Source organism: Amblyomma maculatum, chromosome 10 (assembly GCF_055883805.1).
Source record: "Amblyomma maculatum isolate TAMU_Amacu chromosome 10, ASM5588380v1, whole genome shotgun sequence".
Classification (NCBI taxonomy): domain Eukaryota; kingdom Metazoa; phylum Arthropoda; class Arachnida; order Ixodida; family Ixodidae; genus Amblyomma; species Amblyomma maculatum.
In genome coordinates this window covers 168,403,976-168,424,666 of record NC_139353.1, presented here as the reverse complement: position 1 = coordinate 168,424,666, position 20,691 = coordinate 168,403,976, and the positions used below count along the sequence as shown (strand labels likewise).

At 47.0% G+C, this 20,691-nt stretch overlaps 1 protein-coding gene and 1 pseudogene across 1 annotated transcript in view; one reads left to right on the top strand and one right to left on the bottom strand.

Moving 5' to 3' along the window:
* The window catches only part of LOC146177889 (uncharacterized), a 66,865-nt gene extending 59,718 nt beyond the window's left edge, over positions 1-7,147 (top strand). The window contains exon 3 of the mRNA XM_084580772.1: positions 6,968-7,147. Coding sequence (XP_084436898.1) covers positions 6,968-7,147 — 180 coding nt within the window. The remainder of the gene's footprint in view (positions 1-6,967) is intronic.
* Positions 7,148-12,150: 5,003 nt separating this feature from the next.
* Positions 12,151-14,752, bottom strand: LOC146177888 (uncharacterized; annotated as a pseudogene).
* Positions 14,753-20,691: the final 5,939 nt, after the last annotated feature.

Below are 20,691 nucleotides of genomic sequence, written 5' to 3'. Positions count from 1 at the left end.
TCGGAGAGAGGTAGGGGACCATATAAGTCGATGCCGACTACGTCGAATGGCGTGGCGGGACAGGGAAAAGGTTGTAGAAGGCTATCGGGTGAAGAAATCGGTCGTTTGCGACGTTGGCACAGAGAGCAGGATGCGACGTATTTGGCAACGCTGTAAGATAGGCGAGGCCGAAAGAATCGTTTTTTTTTTCACGCTGTCGTAGGTCTTTTTCCACACCAATTGGTGACCTGCAGTAGCGTCATCGTGGAGAGCCGCCTGTATACGTGGGCGAAGCACGCGCGGAACGACTGGGATCCAGCGAGTTCAATCAGGGCAATAGACGTAGCGGAGTAGGATGCCATCTTCGAGCTTGAAATTGCGAAGCTGTCGGCGAAGCCGAGCATTGGATGGTTCCGAAGCGCCCATAAGGCGGTCGATGATGGGACGGCAGTAGGCATCGGCTAATTGCTGTGAGCGGAGAGCGTGTTTGTTCTCAAAGTCGTCAAAAGAAACTGTTGTGATATACGTCGGGGAAAGAGATAGTCGGATGTGGTCATAGGTGGAAATGAGTTGGGAAGAAAAACAGCAAGCCGATTCCGAAAGTGGACAGCGAGAAAAAGCGTCGGCGTCTTGGTGTTGGTGACCCGATTTATAAGTGACGTCGAGGGTATTCTTGCAAGCGTAGAATCCAACGGCCAAGACGGCCTGTCAAATTTTTGAGTGAAGACAACCAGAAAAGAGCATGGTGAACTGTGAACTGCCGACCGTATAGGTAAGGGCGAAATTTTTGGACAGCCCAGATGCCGGCAAGGCACACCTGCTCGGTAATGGTGTAGTTTTTCTCAGCTGGTAATCACTTTCTCACGCGAAGTTGCATCGCGCTTCAGAAGTATAGCGCCAAGACCGTGACCACTGGCAGCAGTGTGCAGGATGGTTGGAGCGCTGTCACTGAAGTGGCCAAAACAGGATCTGATGTGAGGGCATGCTTTAGGCTGTTAAAAGCAGTTCCGCACTGTTCAGTCCACATGAAAGGGCTGCGTTCATGAAGTGGAGCAACAATAGTTGCGAAGTGCCTTATAAGACGCTGCAGGCCGAGAAAACGGCGCAATTCTGTAGTCCGTTGTGGACGAGCAAAGTTGAAGACTGCGATGGTTTTTTCAGGGTCTGGACAAATGCCGTCATGGCTGACTAGCTGTCCCAATATATTTATTTTCTTCTGTGCAAAGTGGCACTTCTTGGTGTTGAGCTGAAGGCCCGATGAAGCGAGATACGTGAGGACTTCGTTCAGGCGCGTGAGATGGCCAATAAAAGTTGAAGAAAAGATAATCTCGTTCAAGTAACATAAACAGGTTCTCTATTTTAGACCACGAAGCACAGTATCGATCATTCATTCAAATGTCGCTGGTGCATTACAAAGTCCGAAAGGCATAACAATAAATTCGTAAAAGCCATCAGGAGTTGCGAAAGCTGTTTTTTCTTTGTCGTCCTCGTGCTTTATCGTCGTTCAGAAACTTCAGATGAAAAATGACTGTCTGTCATATGGATAACACGGTCGCCACAAGAAATTAACGCCGAAGTAGCTAACAAAAAATCTCATCCGAAAATCATCAGATGCGTACAAGGTAAGAGCACAGCAAACTGCACATGATGGCGGACGCCGTCAATAACAACTCGCACAGTGCACTTCGCTAAAGCACGCAAAGGGACGTCATTTGCTCCACGGAGTTCAGGCCCATCAAATAGTGTCGTCACTTTTTGCAGACAGCGTGAATGACAGAAATTGCAGCCCCTGTATCAATCAATGCTTCGACCGATAATCCTTCAGCGAAAACAGAAATCACATTATACGGGCGATCAGGAGGACTTTTAGTAAGTTCGCAGAGTACAGTTTGACCTCCGGAAACTGCAACGCTTAGTTTTCCGGATGGCAGACAGGGAGAGTTGTTGCGGGTCGGAGAGGGGAAACTGAGCGGCGGTATGGGGATGGGAACCGGCGTCGAGATACATGGGTCCCACGAGTCTCAGACGAGGAGGTGGGGAGGATCGTTGGGGTGGGCTTGGAATAAATTTGCGTTGATATGACATTGAATGCAGTCACTTTCGAAGGTGTCGTAACCACGGCACCCGTTCTGAAGGCGGCGAGGATCAAAGCGGGATATATATGTCCTCTAATGCCACATTAATAGCAAACTGGTCGGGAGGGGTGCCAAGGTACGTAGTAGGGTGGTGCAGGTTGAGCCGTCGCTATTGCACTGACGTGATTGTAGGGTGGTGGCGGTCGGGGCGGGGGAATCAAAGGAGGGAGGGATGCTGCGACGTGCGCGTACGTCGGTGCTGGGCGGGGTGCAGGAAGGTCAGATGCCGTAGGTTGAGTGATTGTTGCCAGCTCTTCTTTAATGATGCTGCGGAGACCGGCGTCATTACACAGACAGGCTTGAGGGCTTGGAGCTCCTCGCGGATGATCGCTCGAATCGGTGCCCGCTGATCGAGGTCAGCATAGGTCGGTCCAGTAGCGATGCCGGGCTGCAATCGGGATGACTGCAGCTGGTCGATGCGTTGGCAGGTCGTAATAATGGAATCAACAGTTGAAGGATTCTGGGCAACTAGGGTGTTATAAGCCATAGAATTGATTCCTTTCAAGACGTGGTGTACTCGTTAAGATTCCGGCATGGTGGGACTAATACGCCGGCAAAGTGCAAGTATCATCATCATCATCATCATCATCATCATCATCATCATCATCAGCCTGATTATACCCACTGCAGGGCGAAGGCCTCTCCCATATTTCTCCACTTAACCCGGTTCTGTGCTAGGTGCGTCCACTTGACCCCTGCGAACTTCTTAATCTCATCCGCCCACCTAACTTTCTGCCGCCCCCTGCTACGCTTTCCTTCCCTTGGAATCCAGTTTGTTACCCTCAGCGACCATCGGTTATCCTCTCTTCGCACTACATGTCCTGCCCATGTCCATTTCTTCTCCTTAATTTCTACTAGAATGTCGGTAACTTGAGTTATTTCTCTGACCCACTCTGCACGCTTTCTATCTCTTAATGTTACCCCTACCATGTTTCGTTGCATAGCCCTCTGGGTTGTCCTCAACTTAAGTAGAACTCTCTTGGTTAGCCTCCACGTTTCAGCCCCATAGGTGAGTACAGGCAAGATGCAACTGTTGTATACTTTCCTCTTGAGCGATACCGGTAAGCTGCTCGTCATAATCTGCGAGTGCTTGCCAAATGCGCTCCATCCCAATCGTATTCTTCTTGTTATTTCCTTTTCGTGGTCCGGGTCTGCGGTTACTATCTGTCCTAAGTAGACATATTCGCCTACTACTTCCAGTATTTCGCTACCTAATGTAAACTGCTGTTCCTTCCCGAGGCTGTTGAACATTACCTTAGTCTTCTGCATATTGATTTTCAAGCCTACCTTTCTACTTTTCCTGTCTAGGTCATCAATCATTATTTGCAGTTCATCCCCCGAGTTGCTTAGCAAGGCAATGTCATCAGAAAATCGCACATTACTGAGGTATTCTCCATCCACCCTTATCCCTAACTGCTCCCATTCCAAGTCTCTGAATACTTCCTCTAAACAAGCTGTGACTAGTACTGGGGAGATTGTGTCTCCTTGCCTAACACCTCTCTTTATGGGAATTTTGTTACTTTCTTTATGCAGAACTATGGTTGCTGTGCAGCCGCTATATATATCTTCCAGCACTTTCACGTATGGCTCGTCTACCCCCTGATTTCGCAATGCCTGCATCACCGCCGAGGTTTCAACTGAGTCAAATGCTTTTTCGTAATCAATGAATGCTATGTATAAGGGCTGGTTATATTCCTAGCATTTTTCTATCACCTGATTGATGGTATGGATATGATCGATAGTAGAGTACCGTTTCCGAAACCCTGCTTGATCCTTTGCTTGATTGCAGTCTAAGGTTGTCCTGATTCTATTAGCGATTACCTTAGTAAATACCTTATACGTAACAGACAGTAAGCTGATTGGTCTGTAATTTTTAAGGTCCTTAGAGTCCCCTTTCTAGTGAATGAGGATAATGTTTGCATTCTTCCATGGTTCCGGTACCGTCGATGACACCAGGCACTGCGTATACAGGGTGGCCTGGTTTTCTAGCACGATATCCCCCCCGTCCTTCAGCAAATCTGTAGTTATCTGATCCTCTCCAGCTGATTTCCCCCTTTTCATAGTTTCTAGGGCTTTCTTGACCTCGTCCTTCGTCACTGGTGGAACGTCTGACTGTTTTTCCCACCGCCAATCTCATTACGGTCCTGACTACTTTGGCTACTGTAGAGATCTGTATAGAACTCCTCGGCTACTTTGACTATCTGGGCATCTAGGGCCCAGATATGGGCCTCTATGTATGGCCTCTAAGTATGGCCTCTATGTAAGACGTATATAACTCATCAATACCTTGAAGGCGGGAAGCGAGCTTGGTCTTCGCGATCTCAGTCCGAACTGCCGGGTCGCTGAGGTATTGGTGGAACTGCTATCTGAATGTGGTCCACCTAGTGGTGCGGAGTTCGCGATTGACAAACCAGTTTCTGGCGACCTCAATGAGGCAGAAAGAAACATTGAGAAATTTTAGAGCATCGTCCCACCGGTTGTAGACACTGCAGCGTTCATAGGTGTCGAGCTAGTCATCGACGTCTTCATCGCGACGACCAGCGAACAGCGGTGGGTCGCGCTGTCGTGTGGGCACAGTCGGAGGGGGTGGTGCAGCCGAGGTAGAGGGTCCGGCCGGTTCGTGGATACTCTCGGTAGACATAGCGATGATGGCAGTTGCGAAACGGTGACCGGAACGTAGCTGGAGCTACGTTCCGGTTGCGAGAGGCAGGGCCAAAGGCAGCAAAGGGATCAAATTTCACCTCTACCACTTGTGAAAGAAGGCTAGGTCGAGACGGCAAGGACAGCGATGCCTTGTCTAGCGTTTTAATCCGATCACGAATCCAGGCGCGTGCCGTAGCCGGCGCCGCGGGACGATAATGATGGTATGTACAAATGAAAGAAGATCATGACATGTTACAAATGGAAGAAGATCCGCGGAAGGCTCACAGCATGGATATTTATATATATATATATATATATAGACATGGATTGCTTGTTACTAATGGGCCAGAGTTAAATTCAAACAGGATGTCACACAACTTTCCCGATTATCGATTTTATTCCAACAGTGTCGGACGGTGGACCGTCCTTCTTCAATGTAGAATTGAGAAGAATTCTCAATTCTACCTTGAAGAAGGGCGGTCCACCGTCCGAAACTGTTGGAATAAAATAGATAATCGGCAAAGTTGTGTGACATCCTGTTTATATATATATATATATATATATATATATATATATATATATATATATATATATATATATATATATATATATATAGGTAGAATTGAGAATTCTCAATTCTACCTTGAAGAAGGACGGTCCACCGTCCGAAACTGTTGGAATAAAATAGATAATCGGGAAAGTTGTGTGATATCCTGTTTGAATTTAACTCTGGCCCATTAGTAACAAGCAAACCATGTGAGTCTTCCGTGGATCTTCTTCCATTTGTACATTTGTGATTAATGCCAAGAACGATGGCGTGTCTTCAATGCAGGGCGGAAGCGTTCTACTCAATGCCGCTCTTCGCAAGGAACAAGTTAGAAAACAGACTCGTTTCACAATTAAGGGGTAGCAACCTTATGAGCATGGTCGAAGACGTGATGAAACATAAGAAGAAATTGAAGAAACAATTCCCGTTTTATTGTCTGGTTATCATAGGGAAGACTGTGAAAACGGCTGAGGTGTGAAATATTTTACGAACTGCAATATTACTGTTAGAAAGTGCATTTTGGTGTTTGATATAACTGTTAGAAAGTGCATTTTCGTGTTTGATATAAAAGTAAATTCAGATAATATTGAGCCCGATAAACGTTTGTGTGTATGAAGCCATATATCATGGTTTGCATTCTTAGTGACATATTCCGTGTGAGTGCGCTAGCATATTTGTTATTGATGAAAACACCAATATGTCGATAAGACGAGACATTCTCTAGTGAAACTGCTTTAATCTTGTTGTGGCTGTTGGGTAGAGCAGCCGCATTACATGCGGTAGGTACCATGTTCGCTCTCTGGTGCATCGGTTTTAAATATTTGAAAGGCTTCCCCCGGCCTGATGCTCGGTTCTTCCGAGATGAAATGCTCTGGAAAAGGGTCATCGACCAAAAACTTTGTACAGGCGGGTTTTTGTGGCCTCTTTAAAGCTCACACACCGGTGAGAGCCGAGTGCCGGGCCGGGAGAAGCTTGTATCCATTTGTACCGGCCGATCTGCGTCGCTGGGTTTCGACCCAAACACTTCCCGAAGCTAAAACGGGCGCCCAAACCACTAGGTCCTAACTGAATTACAAGTTGTTGTAGTATATTGCTTCCCATGTAAATGATTTATCGAAAGGCCCCCTCGTGAGCAGGAGCAGCAGCACGTTGGCCAACGTGGGCAGTCGATGTTGTACCCATATGTTAACTACCTTGGAATTTCAGCACAAATTATAAACACCCTCTGTAAATTTGAAGCAAATCTTTTTCTATTTGTACAAGATGTTTGGAAAAAAAGGTCTGCTCAGAACTGTTTGCTTGTTTTTCTTTATCAGCACTGTACGGAGCTGCGATCGCAGGTTCGTGAAGGCCGTACTTTTGGACTTGAAAGACCCGGGATGGGGTTGGCGTTGTAGGCCTATTAGCTGCAAACCGATCACGTGGGAACGTAGGAATCGAATTTTCAAAAGCCGTCACGATCGCCTTATGCCAGCAGTGAAACTAGAACGCTTGCAACAAATTATGGAACATAATTTGTTTCGACTTTCAACGAGAAGTGTGAGTGCGTCACGCTGACCAATGATACAAGTTAGAAAGAAGGATACTTTTATGCCTAGCAAGGACCGGGGAACTTGAGCGTTAAACTTGTCTTCTCTTTTTTCCCGTTGCGGCCGCACCGAAGGAGTACCCAGGATTCCGAGCGCAGGCCCCTCCGAAGCCGCTCGCCGATTTGTTCGAGTCGCTGGCCTGCGCAATATACCTGGACTCAAATCAGAACCTGGCGGCTGTGTACCGGTCTCTCGTGCCGCTGATGCGACGGCAGATTGACACCGAACTGGAGCGCATCGCCATCGAAGAGTAGACGTCCACAAACACTCGCAGCAATGCTTCGATCGAATTAAAATAAAAGTCTGGGGCAATCGGTGATGCCAGCACCAAGCAAGGCTACTCGGCACTCAAGAAACCGTTCAGCAAGACCGGTTTCTTAATCGCCGATCAGCTTCACCTGTTTTCAATAAGTCACATTCCTTCCGTAAGAGACAGTGCTCACAACCTTGTGTGCGGCAATTTGTATTGTCGTTATGTGTCACCTTTGTCACATATCGGTTACGCGAGTCGAAAAACCAGAAAGGTCTACATCCGAACAAACAAAGTTCTCGATAACGCAACAAATATATATGGGAGACAATTTAGCTTCATGAATTATTCTTTAAAAGTGTGCTGTTATCTCTGCCTGTTTATTCACCCCACATTGAGAAAACCGAGGGCACAGCCAGCATGCAGTGCGCGCCTGCGCTTCTGTTCCGAAGGAAGAGAGAAGACAAGTTGTAAGCACAGATGGTTAATGCACAGATCTCGTTACAAACCATACCTCTGCCGCAGCACCCGAAAGCGGGGCAAAGGCACGCGTTCGCGACCGAGCTCAGGGCGCTCGAGGGCCAAACAAAGGATTCTTTAAATCGTTCCCGAGGGAGGGATGAGCGCCCGTGTCTGTGTTTCGTCCCGTTCCTTGCGCTGTTTTATTTCAGCATGAGGGATAGGCGAAACACATCTCGACAACACAGGTCGCACGTTGATGGCTTAACGCGCGTCGCGATCCCCACTGGCCAGCAGTGACGGAGAACCCTGCCAAACAGACCCTTCCGACTCGAGCGTCGGCGACGCAGAAGCTAGTGCTCGAGTCGCAGAAGCTAGCGCTCGAACCCCTTTCGGGCCTGGACGCGAGCAAGCGCACGAAGAGCATGCGTTCACCACCAGTTGGCATACTGGCCAAAGCCGGGGAGCCGTGAGGAAAAATAGGTTTAAGATCTTAGCGGCCACTCGCATTGCAAGAATGCATAAGCGTTCATCATCATCATCATCATCATCATCATCATCATCATCATCACCATCGGCCTGACTATACTCACTTTAGAGCGGAGGCCTCTCCCATATTTATCTAACCCGGTTCTGTGCTAGCTCCATCGACTTAACTCCTGCGAACTTCTTAACCTAATCGGCCCACCTAACTTTCTGCCGCCACCTGCTACGCATTCCTTCCCTTGGAATCCAATTTCTTATCCTAAGCGACCATGGGTAACCTCTCTTCGGACTACATATCTTGTTCATGCCCATTTCTTCTTGATTTCCACTACAATGTTATTACCTCGAGTTATTAATGTGACCTACTCTGCACGCTTCCTATCTCTAAACGTCACCCCTACCATATTTCGTTCCATATTACTCTACGTTGTTCTCAACTTAAGTAGAACCCTTTTCGTTACCATCCACGTTTCCGCCCCACAAATAAAGTACAAGTAAGATGCAACTGTTGTATACTTTCCCCTTGAGCGATGCCGGTAAGCTGCTAGAGATAACCTGCGAGTACTTGCTAAATGCGCTCCATCCCAATCTTATTCTTCTTGTTATTTCCCTTTCATTGTCTGGATCTGCGGTTACTACTTGCCCTATGTAGACATATTCGCCTACTACTTCCAGTGCTTCGTTACATAAAGTAAACTGCTGTCCTTTCCTGAAGCTTGTGGGGCTCCGCAGCCCCTTGAAGTGTTTTAAACCACGCGCGCGGTTTCCTATTTGTATTGTGTTTGCGTGGGCAGCGCGAGCGTGCATGAGCGAACAGCTAATCTTAGGGGCGTGATATTAGCTGTGAAGAAACGATGGTAGATAAGCGCGTTGGAAGCAAGGCGCGAGGCCTTTCGCCCAGCCGGGGAGGCCAGGGCGGGGCTACCCGCGAGTGTCACGGGACAACGAAGTGTGCATGGACGACGGAAAGAAGATTGGCGACACGAAGATGGAAGCAAGGTAGATATACCATAGTAGCGAAGGCTCCATAGACGCCCATTGGTCCAAAAAATGGCGGCTCATAGGCACCGCCATATTGGGGGGCAACTACGTATTAGTGACGTAGTTGCCCCCCAATATGGTCTTTTTCCAATACACTATAGCGCAGCAAAAGACGAGGACACAAGAGCGAGAGACGAACACCACGAGCGCTAACTTCCAACAAATTTTATTCTCCTGAAGCATCATATATAAACGCCAGAAAAACATGAATCACATGTGCAAACAGTATCAATTCCTTAGAAAGACAAGCTCTTTATCTGAGAGGAGAATGGAAGGTGTGCTTACACACGCGCATCCTGAACTATTTATCTTTTCGGCTTCAATGATTTCGCGCGTTACTCTTTCTCTGCTTTTTCCTATTACAACACTTTTATCAAAGAAAGGCTTACAGGTTTTTGAGTTGCATTCGAGAATGTGGTCAACTAGCGATCCGCCTAGCCGGCCGTTTCTGACGTTGCGAGCGTGTTCCATTAGGCGCTCGTTCAGACATCTCCCCGTCTGGCCGATATAGTGTTTCCCGCATGACAAGGGAATTTTATATACAACACCTTCATCGCACGAGACGTACGGCTTCTGGTGCTTAATTGCGCATCCGCCTGCTTTTTTGGTGTTGGTTTCTTTCAGCTTGCACAACGTAGAAAGTTTCTTCGGCGCCGAGAACACTACGGTCGCATTCGCTCGTTGACCAATTCTTTTCAAATTGTGAGAAATCTTGTGCAGATATGGTAAAACAACAAGATTTTTCCGTTCCAGAGGAACCGGATTTGGGTGGCATTTATTTTCTGGTTTCATTTTTTTTAAGAAGTTTTTCGGCAACAGAAACTTGAACATGGGCGGGATATCCAGCATTAGTCAGCCTCCTGGACTGCTCTTGAAAACTATCGCTCATCATGTGTGGACAAGATTTCCGGAGAGCATTTTGAAAACAAATTGATAATACCTCTTTTCACAAGTTTAGAATGAGCGGAGTGATATGGCAGCATCGATAGTTTTCAAGAGCAGTCCAGGAGGCTGACTAATGCTGGATATCCCGCCCATGTTCAAGAAGTTGCTACTAAGGTAGTTACAAAGCAAAAGAAATGCAAGAAAGCAAACTGGTTATCTGAAGAGGCTTTGCAAATAGCTAAGGAAAGGAGGATGGCAAAAGTTATGGGGGAAAGAGAAAGATACAAGGTTCTCAGTGAAGATTTTCAGAAAATAGCAAGAAGAGATAAGAATGCCATCCTGAACATACAGTGCCAAGCAGTTGAGGACAACAGCCAATTGAGGAACACAAGAGCTCTGTATAAGACAATCAAAGATATCAAAGGAAGCTTCTGTGCTAAGCTGGGCGTGATAAAGGACAAACGAGGCAGGGACCTCACTGAAGGCTCAGAGATAAAGAAGAGGTGGCAGGAATACACAGAAGAACTGTACAAGAAGGACCCGGATGTGCAAACCGAACACAAGACGGTTGTGATTACTGAAGAGTGAAGTAGAATCGGCCTTAGCTAGCCTTGCAAAGAACAAAGCTAGCGGAATTGATGGCATTCCAACTGAGTTGCCTCAAAACCTCAACCATGACGCTGTTAACGTTCTGTATACATTATGTCAGCAAATTTGAACAACCCTGCAGTGGTCACAGGATTGGAGGAGGTCGTGCACAAGAATGCTAAATTGGGCAAGTTGGTGCATTCCCATTTTAGGAAAACGTAGCGCAAAGAAGACAAGGACAAAAAGCGCTCGTGTGTGTTTCCTTCTTTTTTTTGTCCTTGTCTTCTTTGCGCTACGTTTTCCAAAATGGAGGAGGTCAGTTTACATCCCCATTCCAAAGAAAGGCAGTGCCAAAGATTGTTCCAACCACCGCACGATCGCACTTATTTCGCATGCTAGCAAGGTGATGTTGAAAATCCTCCAAGGTAGGATGCAGCAGTATGTGGATCGGGAGCTTCCGGACGTGCAAGCTGGGTTTCGCAAGGGCAGATGAACTATAGACCAGATTGCCAACCTTCGCTGGATCATGGAAAAAGCAAGAGAGTTCCAGAAACCCATCTACTTCTGCTTTATTGATTATGCGAAAGCGTTTGACTGCGTAGATCACAGCAGATTGTGGCAAGCTCTCTAAGAGATGGGAGTTCCAATTCACCTCATCTGTCTCCTCAGGAATCTGTATGAAGGGCAAGAGGCCACAGTCAGAACTGGGCACGGTCTTACTGATTGGTTTCCGATTGAGAAAGAAGTGAGACAAGGGTGCATACTGTCGCCCTGCCTATTTAACCTATATGCAGAGTGCACCATGAGGAAGGCCGGTCTGGACGAGTCAGCTGGAGTGAAGGTTGCTGGAAAACGTATGATACCACTTTAATGGCAGAAAGTGAAGTGGAACCCAAGAGACTTCTGAGGCGTGTACAAGAGAGTGAGAAGTTTGGGCTTAAACTGAACTTTAAAAAGACAAAGATCATGGCGTCTTGCCCTATCAAGTCCTGGAGCATCAAGGGACAAGAATTTGAAGCTGTGACAGATTTTCTCTTCTTGGGCTCCAAGATTACCCAGGAAGGATACTGCAGCCTTGAAATTAGAAGATGCCTGCTTCTGGGAAAGAGAGCCATTGCTAGCCTTGACCACCTAGTAAAGAGCAGACAGTAGACTGCCAACCAAGATCCGTATAACTCGTGCTATGGTATTTCCAGTTGTGATGTATGGATGCGAGAATAGAGTGGAGAGCTGGGCCAGTTGGTACTTATTGGTAAGGATTGAAACCAGCGGAAAGACGCACATAAAAGCTGAGCATTTTTACGGCCAGCGGAGCGGAGCGGACGAGCGGAGATGCCACTGCGTATGCGCACGTCGCGGAGCTAGCCAGCGTTTTTACGACGCCCAGCTTACGCCCCGCTGTGGAGCCCTCTCCAGCGGAGCGATCGGCAGCGCGCGAGCGTGCGTAAGCGCGCGGGCGTGTATGGGTAATCAAGATGGCAGCCGTCAACACAGCAAGCGGCGCTGCTCCGTTGTCGACGGCGACCCCAGCTCAGGCCCGTTTACAAGTTAAGACAGCACAGCTGAGGAAGACTTGTGTCTATTGCGTGAGGTGTCAGCGACGAGGCCGTTGGAGATGGAGTTGGAGATGACCATAAATGGATCGAAGTTGTGCGCGTCGTGAACCATGTGATGGGCCGCGAACTTACGCTGCGCGGAGCAAAAGACCGCGTGGATTTACTATTATGCTGGCGACAGCAGGACGTCAAGAACCTTAAAAGGTGAGTTTTACTTTTGCACAACTAAAACGTGTAATATCAGTGCTTAGAAATACAAATGACGCGAAATGAGAGAACGATTATGCAGTCTTTAAACCTAGTCGATCACCGTCAGTGCCGCTGCGCGGCCGGCCACGATGAATGATAAAAAAAATATACATTTCTCGATGATACAGCAGCAGGAAAGAAAAGCAGCACTTACGCGTTATCAAGCGTGAAACGCGAACGCGGGCTGCCGTTTACGGTGGTGTGGAAAGTGCCTTCGTTTACTTTAGAACAAAGCAACTCTCGTCTGAGCTGTTTTATCGGCAAGCCCACCGCCTAACATTAGGCGCTGCGCATCTGTTCGGGTTTCGGTCACCGCTCGGAAGAGACATTCGAAACCTCACAGCAACCACTGAATGGGGCGAGGGCTTTGTTTGCGCGCTCGTCGGGCCGCCGTGTCTGTTCCAAGATCGTTTTTCAACACACTTTAGCGCCTTCACCGCAAGGACCGTGTACGCGGCTCCTATACCCACAGATGTTTGAAGGCGCCTTGCTGATGCAGCCGAGGTCGATTTTCCTTGTCTTTTTAGTCTGTATTGAAAGGCGCTGCGTTCATCTGCTCACTCGACGAGTTAAATTGTGTTCATTAAAAAAAGCTATTCCACTGGCTTCACGGAAATATTACCGATTCTAGTTTATCTGTCACATTACTCTAACATAACACCGATCACCAAACGTGCGTTTGTTTGTCTTTTTCCTGCCTCATTGTGGGCTTGACATGCTTGGTGGATAAAACAAAAGCAATTGTTATTGTCTCTCACACGGCCAAGAAACTTCTCTTTGCACCTGTACTTTGCAATCTGGCTTGTATAGGATCCTAAAAACCCACCGAAAGAAATGATGTCTTCATTAATATTCTGCCAATTAGTACACATGCTATATATCAAGAGGAACTCTGTTAGACATAACAAAAATGGCACACAAGCAGAAACACAAGGGTCATAAACTGTTTACTGTCCTCATAACAGTCCATCTTATTTTTGTACAACGTGTACATATTGTGGTACTCGTTCTGTATACAAAGTTCCGGTTATCCGCGAATGTCATATGTCAACTGACTGCGTCTGGTAGAAACATGTATTTGTGACTATTTTGCTCCAGTGAAGAAGCTCAACTGAATTTAAGGTTGATATAAAGCTGTTTGTCTTTTTTTTTAAGGCACCCGAGCGTTACAGAGCATCGGGCTTCAGCTGATCACCATGCGAGAGAGAAACGACTATGAGCTACGCAGAAAAGCGCAAGAAATTGAAAAATAAAAAGTTGGAAATGAAGCGCGGCGTCTCGCTCTATACGAGAGCAGGTTGGACTTGGAGAACAGAAAGCATGAGTTTGAAGTGAGACGTTATAACAGAGAACTTGAGAAGCTGCTAGAGAACGTGCAGAGGATGTTCAAAGAACAGACTCGAGCATTTTTTATTTCTTCAGCGCAAACCGCGCATAACATGAATACCCAGAAAACTGTCCTGGTAAAATGCTGTACATCTTGTGCGTAAATAAAACACATTTCAGAAAGATTTGTGAGTGGTAAAAGTACCGAGGAGTAAGGTAAGTTTCAAGATCTGGTGGATCAAGACCGTAGTAATGCGATACCTGGGCATCATACAAACATGTATGACAGTTCGCCAAAAGCGCACTAGCGTTATACATATGCGGCACGTTCTGTCGGTACAGCTTCAAGGCATGAAACCGCTTGTAGCCACTAAAGTAAAGTTTCTGATTCCTTGATGGTCGGCATATTGCCCTTGCTGTACCATCGATGAAACCCCAGTAGTTTCTCAGTGGGGCACCTTTGGCTGAACAGCCTCAAAATGTAAGTGAAATTTTAGGTTAAGAAATTTTTTTTCTCAACCTTGACATTGATTCTGCTATAATTGCAACTTACCTGCGAGAATTTCTCCAGCGTTTCGAGACTGAGCCAAGAATGGCTATTTACATCGTCGAGCAAGTGAAAAACCGCTCGTCGATATGGCGCATAACATCGTTCGTCAGTGATTATATCGTTGAACTGTGCCGCCCGAAAAGATCTTCAAGACCACACAGCCGGTTCGGATGTGCCAGCCGTCGAAGGGTAATGCAGAGGGCTTCATCTGCGGGAACCGCTACCCTTTGCGCAGTTACCACCTTATCGGGTATGCACATGGCCCGCTGAAGTCTGCGTATATGCTCCTCCTCGAAACGAAAATACGTCCTAAAGACACCATCGTCTATCGTATCAATGTTCAAAAGTCCGCGCGCTGAAAGTGGCTCACATCGTGTCCGCCAAATACCTCCAGGCACTGCCCATCTCCAACTTCGGTCCAGGTCAGTTGCGACAGCACCAGCGGGTCCTGTAGTGTGCTCTTCGGCATGATTCAAGCAGCAGTAGCAGCCGCCAATTCGCGAAAGCGCGAGAAAACAGCTGACTTTTGTTTCGGCTTGACTTGACTAGAACTGGCGAACATATTCTGTTTAACAGACTGCTTTTTTGTCCATATAAAACAGAAAATATACAAAATAATTAATTAAAAACACAGAATCCACTTTTACTTAACAGTTTCGGCGCATTATTGGCAGGCTTAATTGGTATTCTTTTCATTCTAACTCGAATTGTGACCGAGAGGTGGAGCAGAAGAGCAAGCGACTGTATTCCGCTCGAGAAGATCGGCGATCCGCCCGGCTAAAACTCTTTTCTCGCGCGCCTCTCCGCTGGTGTATCCGCTCGCCCGCTCCGCTCCGCTGGCGGTAAAAACGCTCAGCTAAAACGCTCTATCGTTTTTTCTGAGTACTCGACTCCGCCTGCATCCTATACATATTCCCCTCTTTTGTACAAACAAGTCACCATTAAATTCAATCATCGTAGAAGACAGATAGGCCTTGAGAGGTTCCAAAAAACCACTCACAGAGCCTCCACACAGGTTTTGGAACTGAACTGCACCAGATTCTTCGATCAAGTCCCGCACTGCCTCGAATAGCTGATCATGGGGCACAGAGTAGTAAAGTTCCTCGATGTCAACGGAGTTCGCGATTTTTGAATCTTGAATTCCTTTCTTGAGTGCAGACGTGAGATCCAGGAAACTTTTTACTGCAAATGGGTCACATGGTTCCAGGGTAGAAAGCTTGGTTTTTAGAAATTGGCTGACCATTTTTTGCCATGATTCCCGCTCTGTGAGAATTGTTCTAAGCGGGCATTCAATTTTGTGTGTTTTCGCTGTAAAAAACATACTAAGCTTGCTGCCCTTACCCGATTTGACTGCCTTTTCAAGCCTCTTAAGGTGCAACGTCTGGAGAAGGTTAATAACTTCTGCTTTTGCTCTAGTTGGCCTTTCCTTGGTCTTGATAAAATTCTGCGCATGTGCGCATGTGTGCGCATGTGTTGCTTCTTCGCTGAAGGGTATACATAAGCGTCTGTTTTCTTAGCAATAAACTCAGTTGTTAGTCCAGCGTTGTCTTGCGTGCTTCTCTCTTTGTCTGCGTCTTTCCGCTGGTTTCAATCCTTACCAACATGGATGCGAGAGTTGTACTGTGAAGAAGGCTGACCCCCTAAGAATTGACGCGTTTGAATTGTGGTGCTGGCGGAGACTCTTGAGAGTTCCTTGGACTACCAGAAGATGAAATCAGTTGATATTGTCGACCATAAACCCTGACTGCTCACTGGAGGGTCAAATTCTAAAGTTAAAACTCAGCTACTCTGGTCATCTGATGAGAAGAGAGGAGTCGCTGGAGAAAGATTTGATGTTGGGAGAGGTTGATGGTCACCGGAGGAGGGGTAGGCAGCGAACGCGGTGGTTAGATGGCATCCTCGAGGCGCTGCAGATGAAGCTATGTGATGTTAGAAAGATAGTGAGAGACCGGACAGCGTGGCGTGATATGGTCCATAGGGTCACGAAGAGTCGGACACGACTGAACGACTGAACTGAACTGAAGGTAATCGCTAATAGAATTAGGACAACCTTAGACTGCAATTAAGCAAAGGATCAAGCAGGGTTTCGAAAACGGTACTCTCTATCGATTATATTCATACCATCAACCAGGTGACATAAAAATGCTCGGAATATAACCAGCCCTCATACATAGCATTCATTGATTACGAAAAAGCATTTGACTCAGTAGAAACCTCGGCGGTGCTGCAGGCATTGCGAAATCAGGGGGTAGACGAGCCGTACGTGAAAGTGCTGGAAGATATATATAAGTGGCTGCACAGCAACCATAGTTCTGCATAAAGAAAGTAAGGAAATTCCCATAAAGAAAGGTGTTAGGCAAGGAGACACGATCTCCCCAGTACTATTCACAGTTTGCTTAGAGGAAGTATTCAGAAACTTTGAGTGGGAGCAGTAAGGGATAATAGTAGACAGAGAAAGCTGAGTAATCTGCGATTTGCTGATGACATTGCCTTGCGAAGTAACTCAGGGGATGAATTGCAAAAACTGAATAATGACCTAGCCGGAAAGGTAAAAAGGCTTGAAAATCGATATGCTGAAGACTAAGGTAATGTTCAATATAGCCTAGGGAAGAACAGCAGTTTACGTTATGTAGCGAAGCACTGGAAGTAGTAGGCGAATATGCCTACTTAGGACAGGTAGTAACCGCAGATCCGGACCAAGAAAACGAAATAACAAGAATAATATTGGGATGGAGCGCATTTGGCAAGCACTCACAGATTGTGACTAGCAGCTTACCGGTATCGCTCAAGAGGAAAGTATACAACAGTTGCAACTTACCTGTACTCACCTGTGGGGCTGAAAACGTGGAGGCTAACCAAGAGGGATCTACTTAAGTTGAGGACAACGAAGAGGGCTATGGAACGAAAAATGGTAGGGGTAAAATTAGGAGATAGGAATGTGCAGACTGGGTCAAAGAAAAAACTCAAGTTACTGATATTCTTGTGGAAATCGAGAAGAAGAAATGGGCATGGTTCGGACATATAGTGCGAAGAGAGGATAACCGATAATCGCTTAGGGTAACAAACTGGATTCCAAGGGAAGGAAAGCATAGCAGAGGGCGGCAGAACGTTGGGTGGGCGGATGAGGTTAAGAAGTTCGCAGGGGCAAGTGTATGCAGCTAGCACAGAACCGGGTTAATTGGAGAAATATGGGAGAGGCCTTAGCCACGGCCGCTCGATGGAAGCGCACTAGGTGCGGCCTGCTACGTCGCCCTAAACCGGCGGGAGGCGCCTACTTCCCGTCGCCACCGCCGCGGCGCCACCGTTCGGGGACAGCCGCGCGCGGAGAGCTGCGCCTGGCTGCGCTTTCAGGGAGGCGTCGGCGTGGTAGAAGCCTTTTATTTTAAGGACATAAGAGCTCCGCTTCACACAAATAGGCAACACGAATTAGTACATAATGTCATGTCTAGTGTGACCATGTCAGCACCTAGCGCTTGCTCGGCAACGATGCATACTGGAGTGTGCCCCGAAAAACTTAATGTGACGGTGGATCAAGGCCACTCGATTGGAGAGCTCGCATTACCGTGATGTTGCATTCGGATCAAGTTGTTTGTCACGCGAAAATGTCACCCGGCTGTGAAGAATTCGAAGCTGTTCAGCTGCCATGGTAGCCTAATGCATAACCACTTAACTATGTCGCGAATTCCGTGGGTCATTTTCATACCATTTACTCATTCCTGCATAGAGCTTTTATACACAAATTTATGCAGACCTGTTCTAAGCTGACAGCGCTATCCAATAAAAATATATTGTCCTACTGTGAGCAACCTCTGTGAAAATGCGACATGTAACCACCCTTCTCATTCTCATTCTGACAAATGTTACGTTGGAAATATGAAGATGTTTGTTAAGTCAAATCTACATGATAACCTGGGATCTCCGACTCAGTTGGAGACCAACTTTTTACGCCAGAAGGCTATCCGTCATCACTTCTCGCATTTTGCATGACCAGCGCGCTTCATAGAGCCGGGCTGCCTCAAGGTGCTATGTATATGCGCCGAAAGTTTTTATTACCATTTTTATTGGCTGCTCGCAAACCCGTACAATTTTTGCTGGTTTGTAATTTTCAATGCAAGAACGCGCATCGAGTGTTCCTGTTGTGAAACTCTTAGCTGCGATCACAAGAATGTCAACGCTTCAGAGCGCAACTGCAGCTGATATTCAGCGAGCAGCCGAGTACGTTTATTAAATGGCCACACGAAAATGAAGAAAATTACCAATCGCAGATGGAAAACCTTTCACGAGAGAGGTTTATGCCATAGCCATAAATGTCGCTCCACTGTTGGGTTGACATTTCCAGCCCAGCTCGCTATCAGTGGGTTATATAAAAAAAAACGCTTCGTACCGTTTTCTGATATGTCTTCGTAACATAACCTGCGAGAAAATCTTCTGGTGCTACCTCATCGTGTTCATCTGCTTCGCAACACATCGTTAAAAATCTTAGTTCACTGGCCAGCTTCCTGGTAACTAAATAGGTTAAACAAGATGACGGAGACACAGGAAAAGAGGACGACACAACTAGCGCGGTTGTGCCGTCCTCTTCTCCTGTGTTCCCCGTCACGTTGTTTGTACTGTTAACCTATAATTGATCACCAACAATTCCAATCTGCTGTCCCTTGTTGCAAATTCAATGGCAGCTGATAGGGCATTATGCTTCAGCATCTGGACTTTTAACCTCAGCGCTGCTTTCATTTCAGAGGAAGCGAGTGCATTTCCACTCCTCGCTACTGCCTTTGTCTGAAGCGAGCTCAGCAGATAAAATTTGAGGGTCTCTTAGATGTCTCTTAAGCGGAGGACGGCGAAAGCCTACCCTTGTCCTATCACTTGCCTCTCATCGTTTGCCACAGTTCGTCATTTGAAGTCGTCGTTTAATATATTGGTCGTTTCCCAGTCATGATGAGTCATGCCTGCGTAGTCATTGTAGCATTTACCACTCATAACTAAGCAGGTTACTCATTTAGAACCAGCAGTGGTCATTACATGTCATCCTTTCACATATTGGTTATTTCGCAGTAATTAGCAGTAATGATGAGTCATGCCTAGCTATTATATTCATTACCACACATCGCTAAGCACTTGTACTCATTTCTAATCAATTGCGGTCATTACATGCCATAGTGTGATATACTGGTCATTACAAATCATTTGTCATTATTGCCCATTATTAGTCATAAGCATTTGTTATTACCTCTATCAATGTCTATTTATAACTTTTATTGATTACCTATCATTATCAATAATTTTCATCCTCAATCTCCCTCTTTGCAAGTCCGCTTTTGCGACACACCAGTGCGCAGATGCGACGCACAGGTTACAGCCACGTGCAGCTTCTGCGCACCGATTTTCGCTCCATGAGCCTAGAACGGCTTTCGCCTTAAAAAACAAACGCATCCCGTCTCAACGTTAACGTGCTTGCACACGCGCACACAAAATTTTACGTTTACCACGCAGACACGAGGCGAACGCGTCCAGAAAGGAAGCAAACCGCGCGCTCAGAGCCGGCGACCTCGGCGGCGGCGACGTGTCCCCGAACAGTGGCGCCCTCAGCAGAAATAGCGGGAGAAAATGTAAACTCCCCAAGGACGCGCTTGCCCATTGACGGCGGCGCGACGTAGCAGGCCGCACCCAGTGCGCTTCCATCGAGCGGCCGTGCCTTAGCCCTGCAGTGGGTGTAGTCTGTACAGATTAGTATAGAACTCCTCGGCTACTTTCACTAGATTATCCATATTCGTGATGACGTTCCGCGCTTTGTCCCTTAGCGCGTACATCTAATTTCTGCTTATGCCCAATTTCTTCTTCACCAATCTCAGGCTTCCCATATCCTTTACAGCATGCTCAATGTTGTCCATGTTGTACATCCTTATATGAGCCACTCCCTTTACGGTTATTGATGAGCTGGGATATTTCTGCCAGTTCTATCTGGTCTGTTGGGTTCGAAGCTTTCATAAAATGCGTAAGCATTGCTCCAAAATAACCGCCAAATGGCGTAATGTTTCACTATACTAGGCCACCGCGACGGTTTTTTTTGTGCCGGCGCGCCTCCTTTCATAACGCGGCCAGAAATGCTGCCCATCACCTATAGGAATGCCAACTGCCCGCCCGCGTTTCTCCGATCAAAAACCTCTCTCCCTCCTCCTGGGAGGCTGGCCTTCTGGCGACGCAACAAGCCGATCAGCTATGACTGGTAGAACGAGTAAAACTAGAGAGTTCCTGAACTAAGGGGCCCTACTGGGAGTGTCTGAATGAATTTTCATTAACTAATGTGCTTTCTCCTCCTCCTTTCCATAAGGTCATCGTCGTGGGGGGCACGCCATAGGGGCGCGTCTGGTTGTCACCATGGCAATGCCGTCGAGGTGACGTCTCCTCATG